General features: G+C 41.1%; 1 protein-coding gene across 5 annotated transcripts in view; it reads left to right on the top strand.

Annotated features, from left to right (window-relative positions):
• furinb (furin (paired basic amino acid cleaving enzyme) b) overlaps positions 1-14,336 on the top strand; it is a 114,511-nt gene that overhangs the window by 90,823 nt on the left and 9,352 nt on the right. For all 5 annotated transcript variants that reach the window (XR_004200641.2, XM_031759059.2, XM_039615474.1 and 2 more), the window contains 4 exons: positions 1,320-1,492; positions 5,745-5,957; positions 10,244-10,344; positions 11,898-12,001. Coding sequence is in view for 4 of the 5 variants with exons in the window: in XM_031759059.2 (XP_031614919.1) it covers positions 1,320-1,492; positions 5,745-5,957; positions 10,244-10,344; positions 11,898-12,001 (591 nt within the window). In the remaining variant the exon portion in view is untranslated. The remainder of the gene's footprint in view (positions 1-1,319; positions 1,493-5,744; positions 5,958-10,243; positions 10,345-11,897; positions 12,002-14,336) is intronic.

Genomic DNA, 14,336 nt, shown 5'->3' on the forward strand with positions numbered 1-14,336 from the left:
GATTGCTTATAAACAGCTGTGATTCGCTCCCGAACACTCAAGTTGTGTGTGTTTTTTTTGTGTGGGTGGGTGTGCGTGTGTGAGCAGAACAGTTGTATTTGCACTAAAGCTAAAATATGTGTGTCCTTACAGAGTAATAATTAGCGATTAGTACTTAAAACCTGTAATTGACCCTACTTGGCTCGCTCTGTGTTTCCTCTCCATCTACTGTACCTGGTTTCCTTGTGCCTGCACACACACTCATAGCTGCACCCATAGCTGCTACCTGTGACTCAGTGAAGCTGCAGGGAATTCACGCAAGCGTCTTACTCAGGAACCATCAAGCCGCAGGAAGTTGATGAGAATTGTTACGACAGTAATTACCTTTACTGCTGCAGTGCAGCCCTCGCGTAACGATCACAGAGCAAACAATGTGCTTTATGTTGCATGTTTAGCACAGTTACGTTTGCTTCGGGCTGCTTAGTATTCAAAGACGTGTTGCACTGAATGCCTGCGCCAACTCTGTAATTACAGCCTTGGTCACATCCCCACTGGTATATGTTTGTTCCTGCAGGGTTAGGCAGGTTCACTAGAACGGATTATTGAAGTCTTAATGCGGGGACGTTGTCAGTCTTAGTGTATGCTCTGAGGTCCGGGGGTCCTCTAACAGTAATGGACCTTATTTGAGGGTGGGTTATTTCACGCCTCTCTACAGCTATTAATGTTCAGAGGAATGATCTGAGGCTGCTCACATCAAAGACTCAGACAGGTTTGCGTTCAGGTATGATGAAAGGTGACATGCGGTGCTACCCTGTGGACACAGCAGACTGCTGAAGGCTCAGTAAACTCTCAGCTCATTTTTACCTGTGCGTGTGTGGCTTTCTCTCATCTGCAGAAACTTGGATTTGTCTCCTTGTCCTCTCTATAGGTTTTGGTGGGGTCAGGAAGGTTGGTTTAACAACCCCCTGGGATTTTGTTTACATGATGCTTAAATAGTGTAGTATCTGCCAGAGCAGCATCCGTGGGCGAGCTTTGTGTGCTTACTCATTAAAACCGAGACTCTGTGAAGTCTTGTTTTTCTTGTGAAGAGCTTGGTTTCTCCGGTTTTCAGTTTTGTTGTGTTTTTCTTTTTCCAGCTGGAGAAAAAAAAAGAAAGAAAATTTACGTTCTAACCGATTCGTTTGACTTTTTTCTTCTTTTTCTTTTTATCAACTTGCGCCTATTTTGTCTCTAAGGTATCTCACCGCTCCCTCTACCGTCTGTCACACAGTCACTATTTCTTCATAACTTTCTCTTCGGTAACCTCATCTAAACCCTTCATTGTGTTTTTGTTTTAATAGGAGTTCGTATGTTGGATGGGGAAGTGACAGATGTAGTGGAGGCTCAGTCTCTTAGCCTGAACCCTCAGCACATCCACATTTACAGTGCCAGCTGGGGCCCGGAAGATGACGGCAAGTCTCTGGATGGCCCTGCCAAGCTGGCTAAGGAGGCTTTCCTCCAGGGAATCACCAAGGTCAGTCAGAGCACCAACATGGTCTTTTAATTTACTAATGTCTTGCATTTCTTATTTATAGTATCCCTATCAAAGTCACATCACCTCTTTAATGTAATAAATCAACATTCTGGGAGACTCATATTTACTTGGTTTATGAAAATTTGTCAGATGAGAAGCCATCAAGCTTAGCTCAGCTTAGCTTACAAGCTGTGATCAAAAGGCTTCACAATTACACCCAAAATAAAAAAAAACAGTAATCATCGTTCGTTTTAATTTAGATGTAGATTGCTTCCTGTGCAGAAGCAGTTTTAACCACTTATAGCCGTTCATCTGAATGTCCTCTACCGTGTTTTCTGTGGCTCTGTTTAATTTGAATTTTATTTTGGGAATGAGGACAAAGTCGCAGGGAGTCAGTAAAGTCATGTAGGTGGTGTGCAAAGACTTTGTGCAAAAACTCCCTTTCAGTGCACTTTGTGTCAGTGCGTGATGGCCCCCAGTATACTTCAGTTTGTTTCGCTGAATGTTCTACCTCAGATGTTACAGTGAAACTTGGCATTGACAGTCTGACCCTGGGGGACACATTCACAGTTCATAACCCTGTGAATGTCAAAAAACGATGACCACGCTCCTGGTTGAGCTTCTTACCTGATGCACCGCCTTCAGGCTTGGACACTGCAGACTCTTTCACTAAAACCAGCTTTTTGATCTGTGGGTAATAGCCGGAGACTCAGCTCTTATCGCAGCCGATGGTGAATCTCAACATGAAAGCCGGGTCAGATTGACACAGAAGGTGGTATTTTTTTATTTGCCAAAGTTTGAGACCCAAGGTGAAATTGGTCAGAAAAAGACTTCCTAGGAGTTACTTAAAAATGCCAGCTGTGTCCGAAGCAGTCCAGAGGTGCACAAGAAGACGATCTTAACTGAGAGATGGGCTCAATTTAAATACAATAAGAGTAAGAGAGAATGTTTTTGGCTCAAAAGATTCAGTGTAAACATTCAGAGTGGCTGATTTTTACAGTGAGACTGTTTTTATTGCCATCACTGTTTGTGTGCCATTGCTTTCCACAGTGAAAAATTACTGAGAAACCTCCAGATGCAAAAGTGTTGGGGATAGGTTTGGGCTCGTGTTAGGCCAACAGAAACACAAAACAACAGGGACACAGACTTTAACACAAAGACCAGCTGCATTCTCTGATAGTTGTCTGGTAGCTGGTCACAAAAATGTTAATCAGTGAGTTTCAGAGGAGCAGTAGGTGGATTTTGTTGCTTTTATGTAGCGCTAGACAGCTCGTTTAAGCTCTTGCCTTCTTTGCAAGGAAGCAAAAAAGTGTGGGGGGGTTGTTTTGTGTTTTTTAAGTCAATCCAATCCGATATATTTTTGATTTTATAGCACCCATTCAAAATAGAAGTTAAAGGACTCTTCTTTTTCGCTTAACCCCATTTAGGTTTAGATCACTTTTTCCCTTAATAAATTAAATCAGCATTTAAAAATTGCAATTGGGATACCTTGGTTTAAAAATTAGTTTCATGTTGTGAAACATGTAACTGTCAAAAATATTTTTAAAAAACTAAAACATCAAGAAGTGCACAAAGGCTTTTTCACAGCAGTGGTCCTTTCAGGTGTAAATCACCAAAAAGTAATGATGCCAAACCTCATGATACCCAAGCAGCTGGTGATGGTAGGGAGAAAAAAGCCTCTCTTTTACAGGAAGAACACTTTAATAGAACAAATCAGAAAAGTTCTGGACAATTTTCCACCTGTACAGTCAGAGCATATTACTTTTTAATTGATGATGGCTTCCCAAGACTGAGGAGAAGGACAAACTCAAGGTTAGTTTGCAAAATTGCCCTCTGCCTAGTCATTCAAGCTTGAATAGAATAAAACATTAAACAGTATGGACTATTATCTAAGTCTAATACCACCATTTTTCATGTGTCAGTATGTGGCATCAAAAGACATTATGAGAATAGGCTAATGATAAATGTGAGATAGGAGAAAATAGAAAGAGAGGAGCAGTCACTGATGCGGAACAACAGTTACATTCAAACTCTGCACTAATTGGCATATAAATTAATGAAAATTTTCAGTCAAACCGAACGACTCATTTATAGAATCCCAAAATGCAAAGTGCTCCAGATATCATGGTGTGTTAGTGAGGAAAAAGTGCCTCACAGCAACAAAGCAGGAGCTGACTGGTTCAGTGTGTGCTCTCCTGGCAGCGAGGTAACCCTTGGCACTGGACTGTTATCGTCTGGCTTCTGTAACCTGCAACCAGGACAGCGTCAGACCATAAATTAAGAGTAGTATGTACAGCTTCTCTAGCCTCTACTGTTAGGACACAGTTTGATTTGGACTGCATCGCCCAGCAGATGTAGTCTTATCCTGGATTCCTTTGAGAGATCATTTGCGAGATGGGGATGCGGGAATCCATTAAGAAAATTAAATGGATAATCATTTTAAAAACGCACTGAACAAGCTTAGTTAAAATTTATATTCGCATCCAATTGAGGTTCCTTTGTACGATTATGAGCTTAACATTTCTGTGATTAGCCATGCCAGAGACGGGCAGTGTTACAACAACAGTGATAAGGAATAAAATATTCCAGCATCTTATCTTTACTAGCAAGATACCAAGAAAATCAGTTAATTTAGTTTTATACTTGATGTAAAAACACAACAATGATACAGCACTGGTCTGCTCAGTCAGTATGATTAACGATGAAAGAGGTACAAAACAGAGGAGCGGAACAGGCAGTACGACACGTGGTGCTCTTAAAAGAAAAAGTGAATAAAATAAATGATGGCACATAACAACGAGAGCCCAGAGTAAGTCCATTAGCAAGGTACAGAAGAGGAGTTGGTAAAAGAAAAAAAATCTGACTGAAAACTGGTAGATTTTCTGTGTGTGTGTGTGTGTGTGTGTGTGTGTGTGTGTGTGTGTGTGTGTGTGTGTGTGTGTGTGTGTGTGTGTGTGTGTGTGTGTGTGTGTGTGCACACGCAATGGCATACATCTGTTTTTTTTCTCACCTAACTAATTTCTAACTGATTCATTTTCTAATGACAGAATGTAATAAATATTCAGTGAAAATATGAGCTGTGGGTAAATTCAAGTGAAAAATAACGTTTTTAATTACTGGCTTTTCTTTTTTCTTTTTTTTTAAAAAGTGTGTAATAGATTTACAATCAAAAACAAAGAATACATTTTAGCAGCATATAAAAAAATACATTTTTCCGAGTGTACTTTTTACAACCTAAAAAATAAAATCATTAATGACAGCAGTAGGTAAGAGTTGGTAATCCCAATTAAAATACAAGCCTGTAAGACCTTAGGAAAGGGACACTGAGTGTTGTTGTCAACCCAGAGGCTATTACAGATATGTGGGGTCCTGACAGTCCCGCTGCCTCTGTCTCTGGATCCAGCTTGGCCTCAGGCAGCAGTCATCAAGAATGGGTCAGCGGGCCTCGGGCTAAATATCACCAACATATTGAGAGAAAGAAGGTCAGCTTTGCAGGAAGTGGGCAGACACAAAAAAGAATAAAAAAAGAAAAAGCAGTAAATCAGTTCTAAAATGCAATAGTAAGCAGAGCAGCGATGCCAAAATTCTGCAAAGTGCACAAATTCTCTACAATTTGTATGCACCAGTTTTATACCAACTAGAGGCGGTCGATCGATTTCTGGGGCTTTCCAGCAAATAAAGAGTTACTCTGATCTAATCAGCTGGAGACAAATGTAGCGTTTGTGTGTCTGGTCACAAATGGAGCAATCAAATCTTCGCTTGTATTCCTGAGCTGACAAAGAACACCCTTTGTTACTTTGCTAAAAGGGGTTGGTGAAATTTTAATCCGAGCCAAGGATATCTTGGCTCTTGTTGTCATTCCAGACCCAGCTGGACCGAATGTACGTATGTCTCAGATAGTGTGTGTAATTTAGGAGCACAGTCTCTCTGCCAGATATCATGTTGTCATTTATCAGCCCTGAAATTATATTCAGCTTGAATAAATTTGGTAATTACATTTCCTCTGTTTGTTATCTGATGTTCTGCTGCAATAAGTCGTTTGACATGATGATGTATTAATAAGAGTTGTGCCTACAGCGCCTCAGTGTTTCTAAAAGAAAGCGCATTAACGACAGGCCGTTTAAGTATGGAGACAAACGTCTTTCTCAAAGGCGATTTTTCATACTTGAACCAGCTCCTGATAGCTTCTCCCTCTTAACCTTGTCTGTTCCTGGACTCCAGCCACATGAAGGTGTATGTTTCTGCACCACAGGGACGCAGCGGACTGGGCTCCATCTTCGTCTGGGCTTCGGGTAATGGTGGCCGGGAGCAAGACAGCTGCAACTGTGACGGCTACACGAACAGCATTTACACCCTGTCCATCAGCAGCACCACGCAGTCCGGCAACGTGCCGTGGTACAGCGAGCCTTGCTCCTCCACCCTCGCTACCACCTTCAGCTCTGGAAACCCGGGGGAGAAGCAGATAGTGGGTGTACACACACACACACACACACACGCTCACATGCACTTTAAAGATCTCAGATTTTGTGTAGGATTGTTTTTAATACTTTGAATCTTTGGCACGTTGTAAATGTCAAGTTTGAAAATACAGCTACACGTCCCGTGCTTACCAAAAGTTCATGCCGACGCATCCAAATTGAACCCATTTTGAGTGTTTATACACATTAATCTTGTGTCTCTCAAATAGAAAAAAATAGGCTTCAAAATGTCAAAGTCTGAGTGATGTGAAACATACAATGAGCAAACCTGACAAACGCTGAGAGATGCCATGATTCCTTCAAGCTGCTTGTCACCCGAAGAAAGACTTGCTTCAGGGACACAGAATAACATAAAACAACCATAAATCTGCCATTCCCTCCAAATTACACCAGAGGCGTGCTGCAGGCAAGTAAACACAACTCATGAAATGGGTGGAAGTGAAGTCATTTTAAAATATACATTAGCACTTGCGTTGTATTGTTGCTTTAGCACGCAGAGGCTGCCATTTGGTGCAGTACCCAGTAAGTTTATGCAATTTCCGTTTGTCCCAAACTAGTATTTATTTTCACTCTGTTAGATTTCTGTTTCTCACAATCATGCACTACCAAGTGGCTCATTTTGTGAGCGCATTTGGTCACCTCCATCGCCAGAGATTACACATTTTTTTTTCCAACTGGAGCGAGAGAAAAGCAAAACATAAATTCCCGTTTTTCTAACTAAAATGGCAGCGATGGCACTCCGCTGTAATTAACTTCATCTGTTGTGCACACCTAGATGGAATAAAACATGGCTGTTTGCCAAAGATAAACACATTACCACCGAGTGGCACAAAACACAAAGTTCACTAATTGGCCTTCAAGGCACAGTGTGTTGTTGCTACAGAGAAAAAGTAAATACGCTATATTTTCACAAAAATGAGACTTTCAAATAATTAAATGGCACAATTAAAGCACTGATTGTTATTTTACTAAAGGTTAATAATGTTTTCTTATTTTGAAATTTTATGAATAATATGTGCACAGGTTAAACTGTTATCAAAATAGAGCTACAACTAGTATGTATTTATTGTAAATGTAGGTTTGGTTTTTTTCAGTTCACTCAATGAATTTTTGCATATTCTTCCTCATATATTCCTGATATTTTGTTGTCGTCTGTCTTACCTGTGAGATGATGCTCTGTCATGTCAGGTGGATTCTGCAGTGGTTGTTATGACTAGATAGACCTGAAATGGGGATCTGTCGTGTACTTGTGGCAGACCACTCAGATGGTGGTTTAATTTGGTTTGCTTTCTTCTGTTCTTGCCTCTTTTGTTGTGTTCTTTTAGTCCTGATCCCTTTGGCAACTTTTGTGCCAGTTTTAGTCACACTCCACCAGGCTGTGCAAACAGAAGCTGCTTCTTCACAGTTGTCAGTGTTGATGTGGCGTGCCTTCATGTCACACTTTCATATGTCCTTGAACCTCGAGTCCGGGTGCCCCGTGGGGCCGGCACCATGGGGGATTCTGCCATCGTTTGTGTTTCACATGGCCAAACCGGCACATGTGGCATTGCATAAGCAGCTTTTGCATGCTGGAAGTCTCAGTTTTGTGGGACTCTAGTTTGAGATATTTTGTCCTTCTATGTGATTCCAAGGCTTAGACAACTTAGATGAAAGCTGTTCTTGCTTCGTGATGGGACTATGTCCTCCAAGTAGTCACTGCAGTACAACAGGTGCTCTGTGGGCACAGATTTTTGTTGCTAGGGTTAGCTTCTTGTTTTCCCACACTCGTTAGCAGAACCTTGATCATCCTTGTGATCTGTTAATCGAGAGAGGGTTTACTGGTGATGGTAAAACATGAGTTTTATCCACATCCTGACCCATGACTGTGGTGTTTTTGATGCTTAAAGAAAGACCAAATTTATTTCAGGCATGTGAAAACCTATTAAGAACCTCAGAACCGACAGCCTGAGTAACTATTCCAGAATCATGAGCAAACATCAGCTCACAGATCTGCTGCTCTGACTTGCTCTGACTTTTGTCTTGGCTGGTAAAATTGCCAAGTTGAACAGTTTGCCATCAGATCTGGTGTGCAGGAAAACAACATCTTGTGAGTGTCAGAAGGAATTTTGTAGCAGCGTGAAGAAGATCCCAAACAGCGCAAATGCTCAGATACTTTCAGGAGCATTTCCACTTGTAAGGCAGCTGATGCCCTTTCCAACTCGTTCAGTGTTGGTTCTGCATCTCACTTTTCCAGTTAGCTGAGGAACAGTGTTTAGTGCAATTTCTGTGACTTTGTTCTCTATGCCATATATTTCAACATAGCATTCCACCCATCTCTCCATCTGTTTATCTCCACCAGTGATAAACTCACCAGCTTTGGATTTGAGAGGAGCTGTTTCAGAATCTGTTGGACCCGTTGCTTTCTTCATTCCTTCAAGCATACCTCTGATGTTTCCAGTATCTGTACCTTGTGTGCATTTCATAGCAAAGCTGCACCTGGTATTTATTAGCACAGGATCTAGTTGTGCTGTATGTCTGCCAGCTCTCAGATCTTCTAGGCTTTGCTTCTGCTTGAACGAGGCAGGCCTTATAGCTTTTATCAGTGGCTTCATTTCTGGCCAGAAAGCTTCTGTACAGTAAGCACTCTTCCTCCTCCTTTTCCCAAACACTATGACGGTTCTATCATATGTGATGCTGCTTATGGAGCCCCACAGTTCAGCTGCGTTTTCAAAATAGTCAACATTTTGTGGAAGATTTTTTTTTTTTTTTTTTTAGAGTATCCAGATTTTTTCCCATTTTTATTTGATCTTATAAAAAGCAGGTGTTGAAGTGTGCAAGGGTTTTATATTCTTGAATAATGAGGTTTCCCTGGTTGTACTCTCAGCTTGCAGCACATAATATTCCTAAAACGAAATCTCAAAATATAGTAACCCTATTAGTCCTTCATATACTTTATGGTTTGGGTGGGAGTTGTCCAGTTTGGGAGATATTAGCCGTAGCGGTGTCTGCCTACGCTTGAATATAATTTAATTTAACGGATTTTGGCTTGTGGCACATATTTGTGAATGAATGAATTGCAGAACCATAACCCAGCTATTGTGGGCAGTGTGATTCACAGAGAATTTTCTTTTTCCTGTATACAACTGCTTTTGGTTGGCATTACAGCTTAGCAGAGTGCCAGCAACATTAGCGTTTGCATCCTGTCATGAGCCTGAGCCTGTTGTCACAGACACAGTTTTCTCTTAAATGAATCACCTCACAACAAGGTTGGTGGGTTTTTCTTTTGTAACGGGATCATATTTTGTGGGGGGAGGGGGACCAAGTTTTTCAGGTGTATTGTTGGCTGCTTTAAGCGCCATAAGCTGATTGCCATTTAGTCCTATTATATTCAAGAGATGGCAGACGTCCCTATAGATGTTATCTCTAAAACTGAGCAACTCACACCAGAATAGTCTCGATAGATAAATATCTGATCTGGGACCTTTTTCTACTTCTAACCTGCTATATGAAAAACTTGATTTGTCTAGTTAGTAAAAAAAATCTAAAAATGTTGAGTTTTCAGAGTCATAAAACCAAGAAAATGCCTAAAAAGAAGCTGCAGATAGTCTGAGCTGTTATTTACAAAAGATTTCACTCAATATTTAAAAAAAAGATGAATCAGTTAACTTCCAGCATTTAATCTGTTAAATATTATTGTTTCAGTGTTATTCTGTCCAGGTCCTAAATCTAACAGCTGGCCTGTGCAGACACCTGCCCTCCCTTTGTTTACCCCTCTGACACATCTTTCCACAGATAATGGTCATTAACGCCACAGTCTGTCAGGCCAAAAGTTGCAAACCAAGAATCTGTCTCTAACCTTCATAGACCACCTTGCCTTTGGCTTCTTTGTCATTTCTGACGTGTCCTCGTCGTGACCCAGACAGCCCTCATTAGCTTTCTGGCACTTGCAGAGACCTAGAGGAGAGATGTACGTGGAGTGCTAACATACTCTGTCTCACCACAGCTTGACCTGGCTGGGCTGATTTGGCTGACCTTCATTACCCCAGGCGTGACCCCTTGGCAGGGATCCACAGACCTGAGACTGAACCACCTACTAATTCTCTCCTTCTCCTCTTTTCCATCGCACATAGCTGTGGGGAGAGCTCCTATTGTCCGCGGCCCTCGTCTGTCTAGTTCTCAGTTTCTCTGCCCGTGAGCTTCACTCATGCTGAAGTGGGAAACTCAATGTGTCAAATCAACTATGTCTGTCCTCCTGTACTTATTTACACTTTCTCTCTATCCGCTTGTCTCTAAGGTCACCACCGACCTGAGGCAAAAATGCACAGACTCTCACACGGGGACATCTGCGTCAGCCCCGCTCGCTGCTGGGATCATCGCTCTGGCTCTGGAGGCCAAGTGAGTGCCCCTGTATCATCTGTTTCTACATTAGGGAATCAGAAATGTAAAGCTTTTTTTTAACTTTATGCTACTGTTAACTTAGTTTATTATGATCCACTGCGTGCTACATGTGGGAGTATGTGCGTGGACTCACATCTGTAAATACGCAGACGTCTCTGGGAAGGCGGCGTTGGCCTAAATCCCAGCCAAGAAATTCTTTCCACTCCAGATTAAGCTTTTGATAATCGGTTAATTAGTGAGACAAATCAGCAGCTGCAGCCCACACAGACATCTGAATACCTGTAGGGCCCATGGTGAAGATTTTAAACCGGTGAATGTCTCTCATTATCGCTCACTCAGGACTCCAGGTGTCAGAATCCAAGTTTCTGTCAGCAGCTCTAATGTGTTCCCCATTATCTTGAGTCATATCTTGCATGTGTTAAGTCAGTCTTATCAGTAAGCAGTCCTCTGCTGTGCATAATTCTCCTCCTTTCCACATTAGTGATTTGCTGACAGCTGTCAAATCAATCCAGTAGTACCACACAGCCAAGTTTCAGTTCTGGTATGCTCAGCGTCTCTGGTTTAACACCGCACAAGAGTCAGTATTTATCAGTGAATAGGCCCCCCCACTCCTCCTGAAGCCCCTCCTGACAGGCAGCAGTAATAACAGGGTAGCTAGTTTATCAGTCTGGGACCGCACTGGAATTCATAGAGATGGAATCATTTAATAGGCAGAGTGTTTTGGCTTTCTGGTGTTTTATTATTTTATTATTTTCTCCTTCACTCTTGGCTGAGGTGACATTGAGTGAATCGGAGGATCTTGTCCATTAATAACACATGAGAGGATGTGAGATGTGAATGCTGATGTGGAGGTTGGCGGAGGTGATGCACCACAGTGCAATTCTGTGTTTCTATTTCTGTCAACTGTGGTGTTGCTCTCGGTAAAGCTCTGTGATTCACGGTTTGATTATCTTAACCCACGGAGCAGTTTTTCTTAGTTTTTCTTAGTGGTGACTTAAAGGATTCTCTGTTGGATACTTACAGCTAATAAATCTACATGAAAAAAAAATTACTGAGCTTCAACTGTGTTGGAGGTGACCCTGTCCCCAACTCACAGAACTTATTAGAAACTATCATTACAGATAGGCGTAGACTGTCCTCCACGGTTTTGTTTTACTGTGTTCCCTGACCTTTCAACACAGTAGGTTATGATGTACCTTTAATGCTGGTATTTTACGCCCATGTTAAAACCTTTATGTGAGTCCATAGCTTTGTTTTAGTTGAGTGGCACATCCCTCAGGGTTCCCTCCACCTCTCGGTGTAGTTTTTCAACACTGTACAGTTGTTCTCACTGTATATGCTCAGATGGATCACATTTCAGGTGTTTCTACAGTCTTCTGACCTTTTCCATGTCCCATAGCTGCTCACATTTCCCTGACTGTATTGTTGTACAGTTGAGGTCATCAAAACCTGACATTTCTCATAATGTGCATAATAGGAAGGTATTAGCCTCACCTATTACATGAGAGAATGTAAATGTGATTATATTTCTTTCTTCCCTGTCTGCACAGTTTGAACTTAACCTGGAGGGATATGCAGCACCTGGTGGTGAGAACATCCCAGCCTGGGCGTCTCAGCGCCAGTGACTGGAAGACCAACGGAGTGGGGCGCAGAGGTAAAAACTCAATACAGTTATTCGACAAATCAAGAGCAGGTGGTAACATGTGGACTTATGTCTATGCCTCAATCCTGAGTACAAATGCAAAGTTCACTAAAGCTCTCTTTTGAAAATGCCTTGCTTGAGAGCGTTTTGGATGGCTTTGGTTGCTATGATACAGAATATGTGTAGAACTAATGTGTTACAAGTACCTACCTGACTGCTGCTTAACTGGTAAACTCTTGGTGAACTAAATGTACCTCCAAGCATCATTTATATAGTAAAGTCGCAGCAGTCCAGGGAAACAGGTCTGTTACACACATGCATACTTGGAGCGGCAGAAATATTAGTTTCTCTTACATTGTTGTTCAGCATATGAACAATTAAGCTGTGATGGTTGATCAGTGTAATATGTCTCTTTCCCTCCAGATGGCGGTATAACCCAGCCGAGGGATTAGCATTTATTAGCAATTATTTACATTTTTCTCGAGTAAATTTAGATGTTCATTTCTGTTTAGAAAGCTACCCTAAGGTTCAGGTCATTACAACTCATAGCACTTGGTATTTCTTTGCTATTTCTGTGCTATTTCCATGCCAGACTGGATTGATGCCCAGTATCCCAATAACATGCAATTTTTCTGATTCAAGTTGTGTTTGCACCAAGTAACTGTGAGATTGTGTTAGAATTATCATATTTTTTATCAGTTTGCTATTCCACTGCAGTTCAGACTACTGAATTTAACAAAAACTTCGTATTTGAAATGAAAATGCGATTATTCAACACTTTTTCTGTCATGCATAATGTTGTGAGCAAAATATTAATTATCGGGTTAAAGAAATGAAAATGCAGAAAACAAAGATGTGAATGGCTATGGTGGCCCTCATGGAGGCATTGAATACCATAGGTTATACTGACGAAGTGTGAGCTACCATATACATGTGGACAAAAACTGATAACATGAACTAACATATTTTTAAACGCATTATATCCCTAATTGTTTATAATGCATACATTTTAGTTTGTTATGCAAAGAACTTGAACAAATAGAAATCTCTTCTCTGCTCAAAGAAAGGTTTGTGCTTGCTTGTTACAGTTCGGCTATAACCATTACTTAACACGACCTGGCTCAAAGGTTTGTGGCCTAGTTGGTGCCGAGTTTAAGGCAGGCCAATCCGATAGGCTGAGACACTGGGTGGGTATATCAGGGTCTGCTTTGGAGTGGTTCGAATCTTATTTGTGTGAACGATCCTTCTCTGTGGCTACCTCTAAGTACAGATCCTCTTCTACTTCTCTTACCTATGGTGTGCCACAAGGTTCTGTTTTAGGACCTTTATTGTTTTTGTTGTATTTACTCCCTCTTCAGCCAACCTTCTGAGCACTTTTATGGACATTTCTTATCACTGCTATGCAGATGATATTCAGTTATATATCTCCTTTAAGCCACAAGATGTTTCCAAGCTACAGACTTTGCATAAGTTGCTTAGACTCCATTAGAGGTTGGATGGCTGATAATTTTTTCTTCAACTTAATGAGGAGAAAACCGAAGTCCTTGTTTGTGCTCCCGATAAATTTGTCCCCATGGTTTTGGAAAATTTAGGTCCTCTTGCTACATTTGCCAAATCTTCTATTAGGAATCTTTGTGTAACTTTTGACTCAGCTCTGACTTTGGACGCTCATGTTAAATCTCTGGTCCGCTCCTGTTTTTATCATTTAAGAAACAAAGCTGAGTCCTATTGTGTCACGCTCTGAACTAGAAATACATCCATTTGTTTCATCTCGTTTGAACTATTCTAATTCTTTGTTCATTTGTTTATGTAATGCCTCTTTGGAACGTCTGCAGGATGTTCAGAATGCTGCTGCAAGGCTTCTGACCAAGTCTTCTCTCATGTTACACCCCTGCTGATCCAGCCGCACTGGCTCCCTATTAAATTCAGAGTTCACTTTAAGATTATGACTTTGACATTCAGGGCTCTGCATGGACAAGCACCAACATACATCAGAGATTTCTTACATCCATACATCCCCAGCAGGTCCCTGAGGTCATGTGATCAGGGCTTGCTGGTTGTCCATTAAAAACAAAAGGATAAAAAACAAAAGGTGACAGAGCTTTTGTAACTGTGGCTCTCAGACTGTGGAACTGTCTCCCTTTGAGTTTGAGATCTGTGGACTGAGTGGTCTCTTTAAATAAAAAAAAAAAAAAAACAGTTAAAACAATTTTTTAAAACTTGCTTTTGGTTGATTTTTGTTTTTATGTTTTTAGCTTCTGTGAAGCACTTGGTGATTTTATCTTGAAAAGTGCTATATAAATAAAATTTTACTTTACTTACTTTACTTAGATGAATACATTCAGAA

This window comes from Oreochromis aureus, linkage group 7 (assembly GCF_013358895.1).
Source record: "Oreochromis aureus strain Israel breed Guangdong linkage group 7, ZZ_aureus, whole genome shotgun sequence".
NCBI classification, from domain to species: domain Eukaryota; kingdom Metazoa; phylum Chordata; class Actinopteri; order Cichliformes; family Cichlidae; genus Oreochromis; species Oreochromis aureus.